Genomic DNA, 20,983 nt, shown 5'->3' with positions numbered 1-20,983 from the left:
GTCACCGTTATTAAGTGACCGCGCGTTTCCAACGTAAAAAAAGTGCAGTGATAAGCAGATCCGTGGGATCTTGTTTTCGCCGTTCAGAACCACCACACGAACGTTAAGGTTCTGTCCGGTCAGTCGAGTGGGATCAGTGTGTTTACCGGTTTTTTTGTGTATTAACGACGTCCGACGCGAGTGCAGAAAACGGTCAGTGATTGGCAAGCCAAAAACGCCATTGTGGACGCCTTTACCCAAGTACCGGTAGGGTAGGGTCCACTCGACCGATAAACGTTAAAAATCCCGCTCGATTGATAGTGAGACACTCGTGTGTGAAAAGTGCGCGCAGTACCACTCTCCGGGCCCAATAGTGAAACGCAGGCCTCCGCTACAAATAGGCCGAGTTGCTGCTTCATCTGGAGTCCCCCGTCGCCATCGTCCGTCAGTTCCTGCATCAACATCGAAGCCCGCCCCGCATCCAGCCAGCTGCAAGTCGACCAACGTCATCAAGGCCGCAACGGTATCGAAAGAAGGTTTTTTTGCGGAATAAAAGTGCAAGTAAAATTATTTTGTTTTTTGTAGCCATTCTGGCTTTTGCTTGAAATTTAAAAATTAATAAAATAGTGTTTGGTCTGTATATACAAGTTGTGTCGTCCATTTTGTTTACAGTGCATTCCTTTAGGTACTTGTTTCCGCTTGATATTACGATTCGCTCAGTGACCATAGTGTGGGAAGAAAAGTCCGCCCAGTGTGAATTTCTCCAGGAGACAACCGTGAAACGACCCTAATAGCTGGTGAGTACAGTGTGGCCCCACCACCACAAGTAAACGTTACAAACCGATACGTAACACATAACCCGCCGAAGTACGGTGCTCGCGGGGGAATAAACTGGAATTCAATGCCTTTCTCCAAGCACTCGTTCGCCCAATGACTGGATTTCAGCTGTTCGATGAATTGTTGTCGCATCTCCTTAACTTCGCGAAACGCGCCGACGAACGAGGTGCTGTTATCGCAGTGTATTACGCGAACGCGCCCGATTCGACTGACGAAGCGTCTAAGCGAATTGACACACGCGGCTGCTGACAACCCGGCGACGATGTCTAGCACCACGGCTTTTACGGCGAAACAAACGTACACTGCGACCCAGACTTTTACCGAAGCGCCCCTTCCCGCGAGTTGTCGAACGAGAAACGGCCCACAGTAATCCAGCCCCGTATGTTCGAACACTTTCGCTGGTGTAATGCGCGTAGCAGGCAATGGTGCCATGTACTGCTCACTTAACTTTGGACGACAACGGAAACACGTCACGCAATGGTGGACTGTCCTTCGAGCAAGGTCCCTGCCACGAACTGGCCAGAAGCGCTGCCTGATTGTCGCGAGTAGTTGCGTAGGTCCGGCATGAAGTGTTTGATGATGGATGGATCTAGCAATCAGTTTTGAGAGATGATGATCAGCCGGTAAGACCATCGGGAAACGATCGTAGGATCCTGGTAGCTCCGAAAGACGTCCATGGATGCGAAGTAGACCTATTGAATCAAACATCAAATCGAGGTTCTTGATGGGCGACTTAAATTGAGCATCCCTTAGTGAACGTTTGCCTCCATCTTGACAACGCAAGTATTGCAGCTCCACGTTGAAGGCAGTTTGTTGCGAAAGGCTGATGAGCGATTTTAGAGCATTATCGTATTCGTGTAGCGTTATCTTTCCTGAATTACGATCTTGTTTGGCAGCTCTACAGTTAGATGCGAATCGCTTGCAGTAAGCTGTAATCCTCAGCAGTGGAGCAAGTTCTGAATATGCATGGATCAGTGAATCATCAGGAGAATGCACATGAAGGGCCACGGTTGACTTGCGTTCGGTCACTTGCTGCTCAATCATAGATGGTGACAATGCGAAAATTGAATCTGGCCAATCTTCCGCTGAAAGTAACAGGCAAGGTGGTCCACTCCACCAAAGAATATCCTGCAGTAGCTGCTGGGGCTCTGCTCCTCTTGATATTCGATCTGCTGGATTGTCTGTGGTAGGGATGTGACGCCACTGGAAGTTCTTAGTAAGCCGTTGAATTTCTGCGATGCGGTTTGACACGAATACCTTCCATGTAGAAGGTGGGGAAGTTATCCAGTGAAGGACAATGGTGGAATCTGTCCAAAACGTCACCTTTCCAGTAAATTTAGTCGAATTGAGAACACTATCAGCTAATTGGCTTCCCAGGACAGCAGCACACAGTTCCAAACGTGGAATGCTGAGCCCACCTGCTGGAGCTACACGAGACTTGGCGATAAGAAGGTGGCTAGCTTTTGTACTACCGGCAGTTGAAACGACGTAAATGCAGCACCCGTATCCCTTCTCAGAAGCATCCGTGAAGCAATGAAGATCGTAGCAATCAGAAGGAGAGCCTAGAACCCATCTAGGCACACGAAGATTTTTTATGACTCCAATGGATGCTCGGAAGGACAGCCACCAGGATTGTAACTTATTCGGAAGCTCATCGTCCCAATTCAGATTCTCCTGCCACAACTGCTGAACGAACATTTTGGCACTGGCGACTACTGGTCCGACGAGGCCCAAAGGATCGAAAAGTTGAGACATCTCAGAGAGAGCGATGCGTTTAGTCACTCTGTCAAGTTTTGGTAGCTGAGGAACCTTGAAACCGAACGTATCATCCGATGGAAACCATAAAAGACCCAGAGTTTTAATTGAAGGTGATTGGTCAAGCTCTAGTACTGTTAACGTTTCACGGCCCTTTTCCGGAATGTGTTCTAAAATGGCCGGGTGGTTGGCACTCCACTTCCTGAGTGGGAATCCCGCTCGGCTGAGTGAACTGATCAACTGTTTACTTGATTCCACTATGGCTTCCAAGCTGTCGGATCCAGTCAGCAGATCGTCTACATAGAAGCCTTCCTTCACGATCGGCGCTGCTAGTGGAAAATCCTTGCCGTCGTCTTCTGCAAGCTGGTTCAGAGTCCTTGTCGCGAGAAAAGGCGCACATGAGGTACCGTAAGTAACAGTGTTCAAACGGTACTGTCTAATAGGATCGGCCTCATGCTGGCGCCAAAGTATTTGTTGTAGTGGTCGATCGTCGGGATGTACCAAGATTTGTCGGTACATTTTTTCTATGTCCGCTGTCATGACGTATCGATGGAGGCGAAAGTTGAGAACGATGGCCAAGAGAGTAGGTTGTACCGTTGGACCTGTAAGCAGCAAGTCGTTCAATGAAAGATGATTGCTACTCTTGCATGACCCATCGAACACGACTCTTGTTTTTGTGGTTGATGAATCGGGACGAGAGATTGCGTGGTGGGGCAAGAAAAACTGGGGCAACGCGACGCGAGTCTGCACCTCCTCCATGTGACTGAGCTGCTGATATTCTTCCATGAACTGCACGTAACTGGAGCGAAGAGAAGCGTCGGCACGGAAGCGTTTTTCCACAGCGTTGAGTCTTCGAGCGGCCGTGGACCACGTTTCGCCAATTAGAGGCAACATTTCTTGGCGAACAGGAAGCCGCACTACATAGCGTCCCTCAGCATTCCGGCTATGCGTCCTTGCAAAATGGGTTTCACACTGCTGTTCCAAGGCACCTTCACGATCGGCGCTGTAAACCTTACCTTGATCGAAGTTCTCCACTTCCCAGAATTTCTTAACTTGAGCATCTAGACTTTCGACAGTAGAAACTAGACACGTAACAGATGTAGGTGAACTGGTCGGTACTTTTCCGGCGATGATGTATCCCAGGCTGGTCTTCTGTAGAACCGGAAGGTGTGCGTTAAAGCAAATTTGCTCCGCTTGCAGGATCATGGAGAACAGCTCAGCCCCAACGATGATGTCAATGCCATTGCAAACGTTGAATTGTGGGTCCGCCAATGGCAAGTGTTTGGGGACATTCCATGCACTGATGTCTACCGTCCTAGTTGGCAGATTGACGGTTAGATTTGGCAGCACCAGACAGTCCAAACTGTGCTCAAGTGATCCGAAACGAGATGATAATTGCACTGACACTGAATATCGCACATTCACAATGGCTTGGCCGATGCCACTAACTGGCATGTTTACTTTACTGCGCCTCAATGCTAGGCGTTGACACAATGATTCAGAAACGAAATTTGATTGTGATCCACTGTCTAAAAGGGCACGAGCGAGCTGGTATTGTCCGAGATTGTCCCGAACTTTGACAAGAGCAGTGAATAGCAATACAGTGGAATCACCTCTAGAGACAGGTGCAACTGTTTGACAGATATTGGTGGAAGGTGCGACTGTACCGGACGGAGCGGGGAAGGGCGCGAATATCGGCGGCGACGACAACGAAACCGAATGATCGACCGAAGTGACGACGGAGTCACTTAATAGCGCAACGGAAGGAGAATGCGACATTTTGTTTGCAAACTGCGGCTGCTGCTGGAGCATCGATACTGCTGCAGGTTGCCTGTGTGGTGGAGCTTCCGTTGCGAGCAATGTGGGAGAAGGAGGAAGATGAAGCAGTGTATGATGCTTCTGTTGACAGTATTTGCAAGAACCGCTAGTACAATTTTTGGCCAGGTGGGTGGCTTTCAGGCAGTTAATGCATAACCCGTTTCGTTTAACTAACTCAAAACGTTGCTGAGGAGTTCGTGATCGAAAATGCTCGCATTGAAATAAGTAATGACTTTGTTTGCACGCAGCACACTTCGGAGTGTGCTCCAAGGTAGAGTGGTTGGCTACCGAGCGTGGCTTGGGAGACTTTGACTCCGCAAAAGAAATAGCTGTTTGGGAGAGCTTGAGTGACTGAAGAGTCCTTGAATGCTCGTGTATAAATTTCACTAGTTCTTCGTACGACGGACGTTTGGTTTTGTCCCGCTGATTTTCCCACAACTTCTGCGCGTTGGTGTCCATCCGGCTAAAAAGAAGCTCCACCAACACAGAATCCCAATGCTGCGCCTTAGTTTCCAGTGAATCCAAAATTTGAACGTGTTTTTCGAACTCATCAGCAAGATCCGATAACTCACTTGCTGATTCATTCCGAAGAGGTGTGGTGGAAAACAAGGCAGAAATATGTTGCTTTATGAGCAAATTTTTATCTTCGTAGCGATCGGAAATTATCTTCCAGGCAACAGCATAACTGGTGGATGCTATTGGAAGAGAGCAAATGATGCGAGCTGCGTCCCCTTTCAATGATGCTCGAAGATAGTGTAGCTTTTGGATGTTTGAAAGCGAAACATTATCATGGATCATCGCTTTAAACAAATCGTGGAAACCAGCCCATTCTCCAGGGTTCCCATCAAACTCAGGAAGTCTCAGCTCCGGGAGACGCATACCAGAAGGTACATTAGTAGTATCAATCACTGGGACGCTGGGAGAAACTGGGCGAGTGACGGGCAGTTTGCTAGTTAAAGAGCCTTTTAGGCGAAAATACAGTGTCTGCAACTCTGCGCGGGATTCTGAAAATATGGGATCACCGCACCGCATAGAATCGAGCTCGGTTTCAATGCCTTCGAGCTCATCAATCAGTTTATCGAGCCGCTCAATGCGGAAAGGAATTTCGGATGATTTTGATTCGTCAAACGTTTCCTCGAAATCACGAATCAAATCAATGGATCCCACAATATAGGCACGCCTGGCGTGCAGATGTTTGAGCTGCTTTGCCTTTTTATTTCGCGTGGCAGTCGCCATTTTGATTTGCTTTCACCAAATGTAAGAAAATTGCACCCACCTGGATTTTAGGTACTTAACCTCTTCGATCGTTACGGCGTGGCCGTATTTCCAATTCGCTACGAAGTCAGCGATGACCGTAGAGCAGCAGTGATGATCCGGGAGCAACCAAATCCTTCCTTTCGTTTTCAGCAACCAGCAACAGTAACAGCAGCAGTCCAACATACAGGGAATTCTAACCGCGGGTAGCAGCAACTTTCGCACACTCAATTTTCCGGTATTCACCTTATACGATGTTCGTTTTTGCACTCGCGACGGGCACGCCAAATGATTTTTATTTAACCCGACAGTACGGTACAGTACGGCGTCTGTGACCGACAAACAAAATGGAGTGATCGTTTTTGTTCTGTTCACCATCCACTTCTTTCAGCGAAAACACGTGGTGTTAACAATGTTAAATTTCACTTCTCCGGCTGATCCCGGGTTTCGGCACCATAAAATGTTGTGTAATATCATCGGCTGCTGTCCGGCCTTACAGGTTCCTAGTGAACTCACTTCCCGGACGCGGAACAAGTAGCGAAATCAGCACGAAAAGAACTGGGTTTCGGACGGTTTCAAAAACGCACTTTACTCGTCGAATTCTCAGTGATAAGTGAAGTATAATTCTCGTTTTCGTTTCCTTTCGTACCTTCATTACATGTTGGATGTGAGCGTGTGTGAGTGTGCGTGTTTCATTTTCAGCTGTCATGGTTAAGCGGAGGCAAGGTAAGTGTATTGTAGGTGAGTATATTTTACATTGGTTTTATTTATTTATATTTTAGGTTTTGTTTCAGGTATGTTGAGGTGGTTTCATCAAGGTAAGTATGCAGTAGGTATCAAGTTCCGCAACACTATCTGTGCAGCATATTGAAAATCTGTGAAACACAGATAAATCTGTGCACCTGGCATCCCTGGACTACAGTCTGTAGTATTATTGGTCACTGCACAGTGACGTCATGCATTAGATGTGACAGCAGACAGGGTGTGGTCCTGTCGATTACATTTTGAACTTAGAGATTATTCGTATTCTCAAAATGAAGCATTTGAAATATATTGAGAATCATGTTCTTAGAAGTATAAATGTTCTCTAGAGCGTCTTACAATTAAATTGTGCTATTCCCTACTGTGCGAAAATGTATATGAAAGATCTAATAAGTGAACTAATTATTTGTTTATTAATTCCTTCTAGTGTTCTCTGAATCGGTAAGTAGTTTTGCGGTAAAATTTCCTGGTAATTAACTATTAGCACTAAGCTTATTTTAATGGAATTCAAATTTGGTAAGTCCAAACTGTAAACAAAAGGGCCAGCACTTGTCAAATTTGTGAGGTTAAGGCATTCGTACAATGGTCAATATAGAGCACTCTAGTTAGAGTGTGGCCAAGAGGCCATGAAGTATCCAAACGAACATGAAATTTGACATATTCACAATAGAAATACGTCAGATTTCGGCTCGTTTGGATACGTCAAACGCGTCTTGGCCGCACTCTAACTAGAGTGCTCCAGAGTTTTTAATAGTAGAGTTGCGTAAAGAGGATTGGCAACATTGGACCAATCATTGGTCTTTTTTAAATTTTGGCAACCTTTTATTTTTAGTTAAATTTCAAATGATTTAACCCGAACGCTTCAGTTAGAAGTTAACTTTGTGCATTTAAAAATTTAAAATTAAATGTTTAAAAATCAGTACGATAAATAACATCGTATAAAGAATTTAAGCTTTTTCCGGTTCTCAACTGATCCGCAACTAAGAACGAAATGCATTGATTTTTGCCGCTTGCCGTCTGATTGGGGTGTGACAAAAAACAGTCGAATTTGCAGCGTAAGATAAATTTGAAACAGGTACATATGTAGAAGTGGAATGCATACACAAATTTGTCAAAATTTTAGCTGCACTTTAACTATGAGAAATACCTTCATATTTCCAACACTGCCTAAAATGATGCCCTCTTATTTGTTCCTGGCACCCACAGTTTTTGCTGTAACTTTGAATGACTTCAACCGAGTCGCACAGTAAATTGATATGGAGTGACTTGAAAACATACTGTTTCATGGCTTGTAGCACTTCATTCATTCCATGTAATTTATTTTACATTGTTACAAAAAAGTATAATAAATTGAACACAGTGTCTGGTTTAGTCGATTGAAATATTTCGCCATGAAATTATTTTTATCAACCCTAATACTTTTCTTGCATGTTCTCCGAAAGAAGAATGTTTGTTTACTTTGCACGATAGGTAGCCATCTGACTATTCAATAGGTAGATTTGGCTTTACTCTGTGCTAGAAAAACTCTAGTGAGAGAACTGCGGAGAGAAAAACAGCATTTTTGGCAACGTATGCCCCGGCATTGTATGGCAACACGTCCAATGTTATAAGGATAGGCAATGCTCGATTGGATTCGTTTTTTGACAGCTAAACGCGAATCCAATCGATCCAAAATGGAGTCTCCGCAGTTCTCTTTCTAGTTTTTCTACTCTGTGCGGGCCTTTAACATAAACAATGCCTTTGCTCTATACCACTCGGCGACAGTTGATTCGGAAAGCGGCCGAAAATGGTCTAGAGCAAAGGCGTTGTTTTATATTTTGAGCTTGATAAAACATTGCGGAGGGAAGATATTCGATATTCACTTACCAATCACTGATCCATCGCAACCAAAGCTTATGAAAATTGGAAAATTTTGTTCGGGACATTAAATTTTGCTATTTTGAAAACAACAAAAACTCATTCCTTATCATCTGAGCTATCTACACCCAAATTTTGAGCTTGAAAAAACATTGCGGAGGGAAGATATTCGATATTCAATTACCAATCACTGATCCATCGCAACCAAGGCTTATGGAAATTGAAAAAAAATGTTCGGGACATCAAATTTTGCTATTTTGAAAACAACAAAAACTCATTCCTTATCATCTGAGCTACCTACACACAAATTTTGAGCTTGAAAAAACATTGCGGAGGGAAGATATTCAATAATCTGTGGATCAATATCAATCATCAATCTCCGCACCATAATGGAAACACCACCTAGCCATGAGCCGAAGAACTACAGCGGAATTCACCCACCAGTTACGTCTCGAAAAAAATGGTTCGAGGCACTAAATTTTGCTATTTTGAAAACAACAAAATCTCATTCCTTATCATCTGAGCTATCTACACACAAATTTTGAGCTTGAAAAAACATTGCGGAGGGAAGATATTCGATATTCAATTACCAATCACTGATCCATCGCAACCAAGGCTTATGAAAATTGAAAAAAAATGTTCGGGACATCTAATTTTGCTATTTTGAAAACAACAAAAACTCATTCCTTATCATCTGAGCTACCTACACACAAATTTTGAGCTTGAAAAAACATTGCGGAGGGAAGATATTCAATAATCTGTGGATCAATATCAATCATCAATCTCCGCACCATAATGGAAACACCACCTAGCCATGAGCCGAAGAACTACAGCGGAATTCACCCACCAGTTACGTCTCGAAAAAAATGGTTCGAGGCACTAAATTTTGCTATTTTGAAAACAACAAAATCTCATTCCTTATCATCTGAGCTATCTACACACAAATTTTGAGCTTGAAAAAACATTGCGGAGGGAAGATATTCGATATTCAATTACCAATCACTGATCCATCGCAACCAAGGCTTATGGAAATTGAAAAAAAATGTTCGGGACATCAAATTTTGCTATTTTGAAAACAACAAAAACTCATTCCTTATCATCTGAGCTATCTACACACAAATTTTGAGCTTGAAAAAACATTGCGGAGGGAAGATATTCGATATTCAATTACCAATCACTGATCCATCGCAACCAAGGCTTATGGAAATTGAAAAAAAATGTTCGGGACATCAAATTTTGCTATTTTGAAAACAACAAAAACTCATTCCTTATCATCTGAGCTACCTACACACAAATTTTGAGCTTGAAAAAACATTGCGGAGGGAAGATATTCGATATTCAATTACCAATCACTGATCCATCGCAACCAAGGCTTATGGAAATTGAAAAAAAATGTTCGGGACATCAAATTTTGCTATTTTGAAAACAACAAAAACTCATTCCTTATCATCTGAGCTACCTACACACAAATTTTGAGCTTGAAAAAACATTGCGGAGGTAAGATATTCAATAATCTGTGGATCAATATCAATCATCAATCTCCGCACCATAATGGAAACACCACCTAGCCATGAGCCGAAGAACTACAGCGGAATTCACCCACCAGTTACGTCTCGAAAAAAATGGTTCGAGGCACTAAATTTTGCTATTTTGAAAACAACAAAAACTCATTCCTTATCATCTGAGCTATCTACACACAAATTTTGAGCTTGAAAAAACATTGCGGAGGGAAGATATTCGATATTCAATTACCAATCACTGATCCATCGCAACCAAGGCTTATGGAAATTGAAAAAAAATGTTCGGGACATCAAATTTTGCTATTTTGAAAACAACAAAAACTCATTCCTTATCATCTGAGCTACCTACACACAAATTTTGAGCTTGAAAAAACATTGCGGAGGGAAGATATTCGATATTCAATTACCAATCACTGATCCATCGCAACCAAGGCTTATGGAAATTGAAAAAAAATGTTCGGGACATCAAATTTTGCTATTTTGAAAACAACAAAAACTCATTCCTTATCATCTGAGCTACCTACACACAAAGTTTGAGCTTGAAAAAACATTGCGGAGGGAAGATATTCGATATTCAATTACCAATCACTGATCCATCGCAACCAAGGCTTATGGAAATTGAAAAAAAATGTTCGGGACATCAAATTTTGCTATTTTGAAAACAACAAAAACTCATTCCTTATCATCTGAGCTACCTACACACAAATTTTGAGCTTGAAAAAACATTGCGGAGGGAAGATATTCGATATTCAATTACCAATCACTGATCCATCGCAACCAAGGCTTATGTAAATTGAAAAAAAAATGTTCGGGACATCAAATTTTGCTATTTTGAAAACAACAAAAACTCATTCCTTATCATCTGAGCTACCTACACACAAATTTTGAGCTTGAAAAACATTGCGGAGGGAAGATATTCGATATTCAATTACCAATCACTGATCCATCGCAACCAAGGCTTATGGAAATTGAAAAAAAATGTTCGGGACATCAAATTTTGCTATTTTGAAAACAACAAAAACTCATTCCTTATCATCTGAGCTACCTACACACAAAGTTTGAGCTTGAAAAAACATTGCGGAGGGAAGATATTCGATATTCAATTACCAATCACTGATCCATCGCAACCAAGGCTTATGGAAATTGAAAAAAAATGTTCGGGACATCAAATTTTGCTATTTTGAAAACAACAAAAACTCATTCCTTATCATCTGAGCTACCTACACACAAATTTTGAGCTTGAAAAAACATTGCGGAGGGAAGATATTCGATATTCAATTACCAATCACTGATCCATCGCAACCAAGGCTTATGTAAATTGAAAAAAAATGTTCGGGACATCAAATTTTGCTATTTTGAAAACAACAAAAACTCATTCCTTATCATCTGAGCTACCTACACACAAATTTTGAGCTTGAAAAAACATTGCGGAGGGAAGATATTCAATAATCTGTGGATCAACATCAATCATCAATCTCCGCACCATAATGGAAACACCACCTAGCCATGAGCCGAAGAACTACAGCGGAATTCACCCACCAGTTACGTCTCGAAAAAAATGGTTCGAGGCGCTAAATTTTGCTATTTTGAAAACAACAAAAACTCTTTCCTTATCATCTGAGCTATCTACACACAAATTTTGAGCTTGAAAAAACATTGCGGAGGGAAGATATTCGATATTCAATTACCAATCACTGATCCATCGCAACCAAGGTTTATGGAAATTGAAAAAAAATGTTCGGGACATCAAATTTTGCTATTTTGAAAACACCAAAAACTCATTCCTTATCATCTGAGCTACCTACACACAAATTTTGAGCTTGAAAAAACATTGCGAAGGGTAGATATTCGATATTCAATTACCAATCACTGATCCATCGCAGCCAAGGCTTATGAAAATTGGAAAATTTTGTTCGGGACATTAAATTTTGCTATTTTGAAAACAACAAAAACTCACTCCTTATCATCTGAGCTCTTGTTGTATTTTTTTTTTACATTGTAAAAACATAAGCAATTTACAGCTCAGTCAAGCTAGCGCATTGAGGTGCGACAAGTAAAATTATTTTGTAAAAAATCATCACTATTATATTTATATTTACTGGATACCGCCCTGACTGGTGGGGGAATTTCGCCACTGATTACATTTTTCACAGGTAGATGGCGCGTCAGTTGCGACTACAGTAATGGTTCATGTCTCGGACTGGTGGTTGAGCGAGCTGGTGGGGGAATTCACAGCGGTATGTCAAAGTAGCAAACAAAAACACGAGGGGTAACCCAACGACAGATAGATTACATCTGTGTGAAATTACACGTAAACCCATAATTGCCTAAACTTGTGTAACAATAAGGTACAACACTGAAAAAATCATGAAAAAAGAATGATGGCATCGATTAAAAAAATCATCATAAATCTGTTTTCTTTGTGAGGAAAAGGGAGATGTGTGGGATACGAATGAGTCTTAACTATATGTGGTACCGTATTGTGAATCTCTACGGTATCACTCTGTGCACTCACACGCAACGTGAGTGCCCACACGTGTAGTTCATCATAGCAGGCCTTGACTTTGCCTCTTTGATCTTTCGACCAGCCTATAGGTAAGACGCACGATAACATACCGTGCTGGGTGATGCCTTTCCCAGTCTGGTGTACATAGAACACACACTGGCCACTAGATTGAAGGCGATGGAAAGACAGAATATTCGTTTTGGTTATGCTAGTATTGGTAGCCGAACGGAAAGGAAAGGCACAGGTATCAGGGTTACCAAAAACACAGAATAATCTGTATTTATACAGATTTTTCAGCCATTTTCAGACCAAGAATCGGTATGTGCAGATGTACAGATTTTTGCATGTATGTACAGATATACAGATTTTTGAGAAGTGATGTTACCAAACCTATTTTAGAAATATTTTCTTAGTTTCACTAATACTTCCTCTGTGTCTCTCTCAGCTTAGCCCTCTAAATAGGCTGCACACGCTGACAAAGTCGACTTAAAAATGACTTTTACTGTCAGCCGTGTTGACAAACATTGCTTCACAGTTTAATGGCAGTGTTGGTAAACCCGGCTCACAGTAAAAGTCATTATTTATGTCGACTTCGTCCGCGTGCATAGCCTAATTAAATAATCTTCACTTTTGAGAGTGGTCGCTCATTCTGAAAGGTAAAAGTTTGTAATACACTCAGGTTAGCACCCAGCAAACGCCTGGCTGAAGTCTACTTCCGGAAACGTTAATTGTAATGCTCTGTGACTTTGTTAATTCTCAATTTTTTGTCCGAAAATTCGACAGCTACATTGGTCGACTTAATGTATGTAACATTATATATCAACAAAAGTCATTAAATGAAGATGAAAATTATTTTTCCATTGTGCCCATCGGTAAAGTTCAAGTTTCTGGATGCAAAATATCAGAACGATTTGTAGTGTTTTTATGGCGAAAAGGTCCTTGCTTGACTCATTTAAATCACAGGAATTAATATCTACGATAGATAATCCACCAAAATGTTAAATAAGTCAACTGATTCGTTACAGATACCGACACAGATTTTTCGAAGAGTAAATACAGATGAAAAGATTTTTTAGGATAAAAATACAGATTTAATTTTGGCAACCCTGACAGGTATGGCACGAAAACGAGCGAGAGAGCGATAGTAGTGCTTTCTCGTGTTTTCATATAAGAATATTGGTCGGTCGGTTTTTCTCATCATTCGTATTCGTTCAAGCACTAGCAAGCAGCCAGTCCACCGGAGGAAAGCAGTTGGCAATGATGACGGTCCGCAAAAGTGCCCCAGCTACTGGTGACTCATCGCAACCCGATCAGGCTTACCAAAAATACAGAATAATCTGCATTTATACAGATTTTTCAACCATTTTCAGACCAAGAATATGTATGTGCAGATATACAGATTTTTGTGTGTATGTACAGATATGCAGATTTTTGAGAAATGATGTTACAAAAACTATTTTTTGAAATATTTTTTTTCAGTTTCAGTAATACATCCTCTGTGTCTCTCTCAGCTGAGCCCTCTATATTAAAATATATTTTTACTTTTGAGAGTGGTCGCACATTCTGAAAGGTAAAGGTTTGTAATACACTCAGGTTAGCACCCAGCAAACGCCTGGCTGAAGTCTATTTCCAGAAACGTTAATTGTAATGCTCTGTGACTTTGTTAATTCTCAATTTTTCGTCCGAAAATTCGATAGCTACATGGGTCGACCTAATATATAAAACATTATATATCAACAAAAGTATTTAAATGAAGAAGAAAATTATTTTTCCATTGTGCACATCGGTAAAGTTCAAGTTTCTGGATGCAAAATATCAGAACGATTTGTAGTGTTTTTTATGAAGACGTAGACAGGTGCTTGCTTGACTGATTTAAACCAGAGGAATTAGTATCTTCGATAGATAATCCAGCAAAATCCAGGTTAAACGACTCAACTGATTCGATACAGATATCGACACAGATTTTTCGAAGAATAAATACAGATGAAAAGATTTTTTAGAACAAAAATACAGATTTAATTTTGGCAACCCTGAACCCGATCAGGAACTGTCGCCCTGCAAGAATCTCGCCCCAACTAAAGGGTAATAGAGAAACTAAATCGTGTCCGCGGGGAGTGCGTCTGAATTATGCTCCCGCAATAAAACAACGGTTCTTTACAGGACCAATTAATTGTGTTCTAATAAGAGTTAAACTGAAATTTACATTTTATGGTGTATAACAAATAATTTTCAGAAAGCTATATATGAAATACGATGCGTGGAATGAAAAAAAGAGAATTTAAATTATCGTCTCTCGCTCGTTTTCGTGCACTGCTTTTCCATTCCTTTCTGCTGCTAATACCATCATAACTAAAACGAATGTGGGTGTTCCCCCACCATCCCATGGCGCCAGTATCAGCGCTAACAAATAAGACAAAAGAATTTAAATTTGTGCAAATGTTTTCCTTCCTTCTTTTCAAATCTGCAACATTCTTTGAAAATATTGTTGGAATGTTGTTATTGAAAAACTGAACATGTAAGTTTGCTAGCACTGGCCACTAGATTGAAGGCGATGGAAAGACAGAATATTCGTTTTGGTTATGCTAGTATTGGTAGCCGAACGGAAAGGAAAGGCACAGGAATGGCACGAAAACGAGCGAGAGAGCGATAGTAGTGCTTTCTCGTGTTTTCATATATGAATATTGGTCGGTCAGTTTTTCTCATCATTCGTATGCGTTCAAGCACTAGCAAGCAGCCAGTCCACCGGAGGAAAGCAGTTGGCAATGATGACGGTCCGCAAAAGTGCCCCAGCTACTGGTAGCCCATCGCAACTAACTACCGATCAGGAACTGTCGCCATGCCAGTATTTCGCCCCAACTAAAGGGCAACGGAGCAACTAATCCGCTGGATAACATTCCAGCGTCTGGTTCGTAAGGTTGTGTGTTACTTCAAAGTCGAGCTACGCTTACAAAACTCAGCCGTAATGAAGCCAGTGATGCCTACTTGGTCGGTTTGTTTGAGGATACAAAATAGTGCGCCAAGTACGTAACTTTCTTGCAAAAGAAATCAAACTGGCTCACAGTGTCCGCTGGGAGTGGGCGTAAATTACAATAAAAGCAACGGTTCTTTTCAGGACCAGTCAATTGTGTTCTAGTGAGAGTTAAACTGAAACTTTTATTTTAAGATGTGTAACAAATTTTCAACAAGCAACATAATACGTTGTGTGGAAAGAAGTAGCTTGCACACGGAACAAAAATTTAAATTATACTCTCGCTCGTTTCGTGCACTGCTTTTCCATTCCTTTCTACTGTTATTATCAGAATTACCAAAACGAATGTGCGTGTTCCCTCTCCATCCCTCTAGTGATCAGTGTTGCTTCAATTGCATGTGTTTAAGAGAAATGTTGAAGTCGCATGCTCCTATTCGAGCTTTTTGGCAGCCTTCGTGAACTAACTGCATTAATTCTCGACAAACATATGATTACGGCCTAAAAGCCAACTGTCAAAATCCACTTTGAATGGAAATTCCGGACAAACCGTTACACGCCAATCACAGATGTTGATAATAAACGAAAGAGAAAAGTTTTCTCTTTCATAAACTGTTGTGAACTGTGTTCGACTAGTAACGGTTTGTCTGGAATTTTCATTCAAAGTGGATTTTGACAGTTGGCTTTTAGGTCGTAATCATATGTTTGTCGAGAATTGATGTTTTTGTGCAGCTCCGTGCTAGTAGCAAACAAAATGGCCCTACCAGTGTCTGATTCGTGAGATTGTGCAGGATTTCAAAGTCGAGCTAAGCTTATAAAGTTCAGCCGTAATGGTACCCGAAGAAGCCAATCTTGTCGTTTTGTTCGAGGCTACAAAACAGTTCGCCAGGCACGTAACTATCATGCCAAATACATCCAACGATCCAGCGCATCACGATCAAACCCAAAGCCGATACCAAAGGTTCTTTTCAGAACCACCATTATTACCATAGAGAATTATTTGAAAATTTCCCATTCAAACGTGATTCTGTTGAATATTATTAGATTTAAATTAACGTCTCGAATTGAAAACACGACGCTCCGGTTATGTCACAGACATTACCCACCCATTTTTTTAAATGTAGAATACATTTAAGCTTTCAATATAGGGGTCCCGTTTCAAAATATCGGCTGCGGCGCCGCGTCAGATTTTGAACGTTAATAACTTTTATCATACTTAACAGAATGATTTGATTTTTAGGCCAATTTGTTGAAAATATGTTCCTCTATGCTGTATTAAAATTTGAAGTATGTATAACATGCACTAATATCAAAAAATTGTGTTTTGAAAAATCTTTCGAAAACGACTCGGAAAAGTGAAAATTTTCAGCCCAACCCGCACAGAGCCGTCACTTTGGTAGACCAACCGAACAATAAAATAATGAAAAGTTTATATATAGGTCCACTACATGTTTGTTCCTATGATTATTCACATTGGGTTGCTTGACGAGAGCAGTTGGTGGGGGAAAGACGGCATATTCCTTTGGTTAGGCCATTAGAAGCCGGACGGAAAGGAAAGGCATGCACGGCACGAGAACGAGCGAGAAAGCGATAGTAGTGCATATTAGCGCGATTATAAAAATATCTGTCGGTCGGTTTTTCTCATCATTCTTGTGTTGGCATCGGACGAGTCAAGACGTGTTTGATTTGGAAAGTTTTTGCTCAGTGGAACCGGAACCGGTATGTCGAAACGCAAACGTCGTTCGGGTGGCTCGAAAGCGAGCCCGAAAACAAACCCTAAGCGGAAAAATACCATGCGCAGCCCGCAAGTGCCAACTGGCGAAGTGAATTCGGTGCATTCTGTGCAAACGAACCGCGTCAGTGCTGTTAGCAGTCGTGCCCAAACTGCAATGAACATTAGTGATTTGAATGGTTTTGGTGATTCAATGGCTGATTTGCCAGAGAACGAAAGTGCAGTGAAACTTCCGCCGCTGGTGGTAAAATCAATTCCCCTCGACACGTTAAAAAATGATCTGACCGCTGCTGGTGTAAATGCGGAATATAAACTCAGTGGTATAGGTATTAAAATAGTAGTGCGTACCAAAAATAACTATCAGCGAGCATGTAACTATCTGAATCGAGTTGGTGCTGAATATTTTACCCATGATGTGGCATCGGAAAAGCCATTTAAAGCGGTAGTGCGCGGTCTGCCGAAAATGGAGTGCAGTGCGATTGAGCACGAACTGGTAGAGCGGTATAAATTGCAGCCGCTGTGTGTGTTTGCCATGGGGCGAAAAGAAAAAAATCCGTATCGCGACTGTTTGTACCTAGTGCATTTTAAAAAAGGTACAGTGACACTAAACGCGTTAAAAGCAGTGCGATCAGTGGCGTGCATGATTGTTCGCTGGGAGGCCTATCGAGGCACAAATCGTGACATTACCCAGTGCATGCGGTGCTTCAATTTTGGGCACGGTACGCGTAACTGCCACAATAAGCCGAGGTGCAATAACTGTGCTCAAGTGCATCTAACTACGGAATGTCCAATCGAAGGTGCCGGTGCATACAAGTGCATCCATTGCGGAAAAGGGCATCGCTCGACTGATAAACAGTGCCGGAAAAGAGAGGAATATAAGCGAATTCGGAAGGAAGCTTCGCAGAAACACCAGCCGGACAGGAAGCCAAACAAGGGTCCGGTGTTTACGGATGGCGATTTCCCATCGCTGCCGCCAATTAATGGAGCCCACACCAGAGCACCAGCAACACAACAGCAGCAGCATCATCAGCAGCAGCAGCATCAGCAGCAGCTTCACCAGCAGCAACCATGGCAGCAGTCAGCATCGCAAACACCATTGACAGATGCCGGTGTCTCGTCGCCGGTGAATTTAGTGCATCCGCCATCTCAGGTGAGTCCCCAATCAAGTGCCCCTCATACGGACCAACAACTTCCGCCAAAATTCAATGCCTGCCTATTTTTGCGGAGATGTGGGAAAAGCTACAAAATTGCCAAAATAGGTCAGAACAAATTTTAGTGTTGGGGAATTTCGTCATCGAATATGCCTGCTAATCGATTGAACATAATTCTCTGGAACGCTCGCGGCGTGCTGCGGAAACGAATAGAGCTGGGGGAGTTCTTAGAACGATATGGAACAGACATTGTTGTTCTGACTGAAACACTTTTAAAGCCGGGAATTGATTTCAATATGCCTGGTTTTGCCACTGTACGTCTTGATCGCACCCACTCCGGCGGAGGTGGAGTTGCATTGTTGATCAAAAACACGGTGAAATTTCAAGTTCAGCCACACTACCAAACTTCCATAATTGAAGCTCTCGGCATCGAAGTGGAAGATGAGGTGGGAAAGTTTTTAATCATTGCTGCCTACTGCCCAATGCAGTGCTATGATGGGAACGGAAAAGCGAGGAAATTCAAAAACGATCTTGCGAAGTTAACGAGGTTTCGAAAATGTTTTATTGTAGCAGGGGATTTGAACGCTAAACACGAGACGTGGAAAAATTGTCGCAGAAATAAGAACGGCTGTTTGCTGATGCCATGTTGGGACACTATACAGTTCACGAACCGGACGAACCAACTTATACCTCAGCCGCTGGTATTCCCTCTACATTAGACATTTTCTTATCTAATATGAATGTGCTCTCCCAACCAAAGACGATTAATGATCTTAGCTCAGATCATCTTCCCGTGTCGTTGCAACTGGGAAGTGGTATTCGTACTCGGGAGCGTCTGCTACGGAAAGATTACCACAACGTAAACTGGATTGAGTTCCAACGTTTGGTGGATCGTCTAATCATTATTGATGGTGCCCTCAACACAACAAGTGATATTGACCTCGCCATCGAAAATCTTCGGCTAGCGATCACTGAGGCTGAGTCCCAGTGCGTTAGGAGTAAACCAGTGCAAGGCAAACTTCTTCAGATAGACCACATGGCAAAGGCTATCATTAGACAGCGTAATAAGATTAGGCGACAATTTCAACGGACGGGAGAACTCTCGAAAAAATTTGTGACTGCAGGACTGACGAAAATAATCTGTGACAGGGTTGAAAAAATCAAAAACGATAATTTCAGTAGGGAAATGCGCAAGCTCGACCCCTTTTCACGTCCATTTTGGAAAGTAGCAAAGGTTATTAAATCAAAACCACAGCAAATACCTCCACTGCATTCAAACAATGCCACGTTGATCACCTCCTCGGAAAAAGCAAATGCTATTGGAGAACACATACTGAGCTCGCACAACTTGGGCAACTCAATTGTAAGTCCCATGGAAGCGGCTGTGCGTGTAACGATGGAAACGCTGCGAGCCACTGCGTGCTACGTTCCTGAAAACAATAAAATTATACCTGTACAGGTGGCGTCTGCGCTTAGAAGCACCAAGAACATGAAAGCTCCCGGATTTGTTATTATTTAACCTAGTCCTGAAAAAACTCAACAACACTGCATACGTCCACATAGCGAAAATTATGAACCGATGCTTAGATTTGCATTACTTCCCTTCGGAATGGAAGACAGCGAAAGTGATACCTCTGCTAAAGCCTGGTAAGGACCCTACCAGTCCGACTAGCTACCGTCCTATCAGTTTGCTGTCTTCCCTCAGCAAAGTGTTTGAAAGGCTAATCTTCGATCGAGTGCTTGAGCACGTTGAGCGAAACAATATTCTTCCTCCAGAACAGTTCGGCTTTCGCAAGGGCCACTCAACGACACACCAGTTGCAAAGGGTAGCAAACACCATCGACAGGAATAAAGCGGTTGCCAAATCTACAGCCATTGCCCTGTTAGATGTAGAGAAGGCTTTCGACAACGTGTGGCATGACGGACTTCTCTTCAAGATGTATCGCTACAACTTACCCAATTACATCATCAAGATAGTGCAAAACTACCTGAACGACAGAAGATTCCACGTCTCGATATCGAATGTCAAGTCAGATGCGTTTGACATCCCAGCCGGAGTTCCGCAGGGCAGCGTACTCGGCCCAATAATGTACAGTCTGTACACATCAGACTTTCCTCGCCTCCCCGATGGCTGCCAACTCTGTTTCTTCGCCGACGATACTGCTATCCTACACTGAAAAAAATCAAAACGTTAATTCTATTTGCTTCAAACCGCTTAAAATTCATATGAAGAAGAAATGCTATTGTTATCTCCCGCACACATACCTTCTATTAGAAAAACTCTAGAAAGAGAACTGCGGAGACTCCATTTTGGATCGATTGGATTCGCGTTTAGCTGTCAAAAAACGAATCCAATCGAACATTGCCTATCCTTATAACATTGGACGTGTTGCCATACAATGCCGGGGCATACGTTGCCAAAAATGCTGTTTTTCTCTCCGCAGTTCTCTTACTAGAGTTTTTCTACCTTCTATGTGTCAACTGTATAAACTATGTATGCACACACATAAGTTATATGTGCATATTGTTATAGAATGGGGTTTTATGTGCCTAATAGTTATGAAATGTGAATGTAAGATTAATATTTCTTGTAAATACACACATTAGGTTTATGTGCCAGCAAATTGTGTCTATATGCCTCCGTTAATTGCAAAAATCTATGTGTAAAATCAATAGGCATAACGTTTACTTTTTTTTGAGTGTATGCAAGGGCAGAAAGACCAGACAATTGACAAGGAAGCTTCAGGACTGCCTCGCAACGATTTCGGAATATATGCAAACTTGGAAAATCCGAATAAATGCAACCAAAATGCAAGCAATACTCTTCCCTCTCAGTCTCTCGCCGAA

General features: G+C 42.0%; 1 protein-coding gene across 1 annotated transcript; it reads right to left on the bottom strand.

The window, feature by feature from the left end:
• Window positions 1-684: 684 nt before the first annotated feature.
• Window positions 685-5,625, bottom strand: LOC131696290 (uncharacterized). The gene has a single exon (XM_058984837.1). The coding sequence runs from the start codon at window positions 5,623-5,625 to the stop codon at window positions 685-687; it is 4,941 nt and encodes a 1,646-aa protein (XP_058840820.1).
• Window positions 5,626-20,983: the final 15,358 nt, after the last annotated feature.

Source organism: Topomyia yanbarensis, chromosome 1, assembly GCF_030247195.1.
Source record: "Topomyia yanbarensis strain Yona2022 chromosome 1, ASM3024719v1, whole genome shotgun sequence".
Lineage (NCBI taxonomy): Eukaryota > Metazoa > Arthropoda > Insecta > Diptera > Culicidae > Topomyia > Topomyia yanbarensis.
Note: the sequence above shows the minus strand (reverse complement) of the source record. Positions and strands in the feature narration are given on the sequence as shown.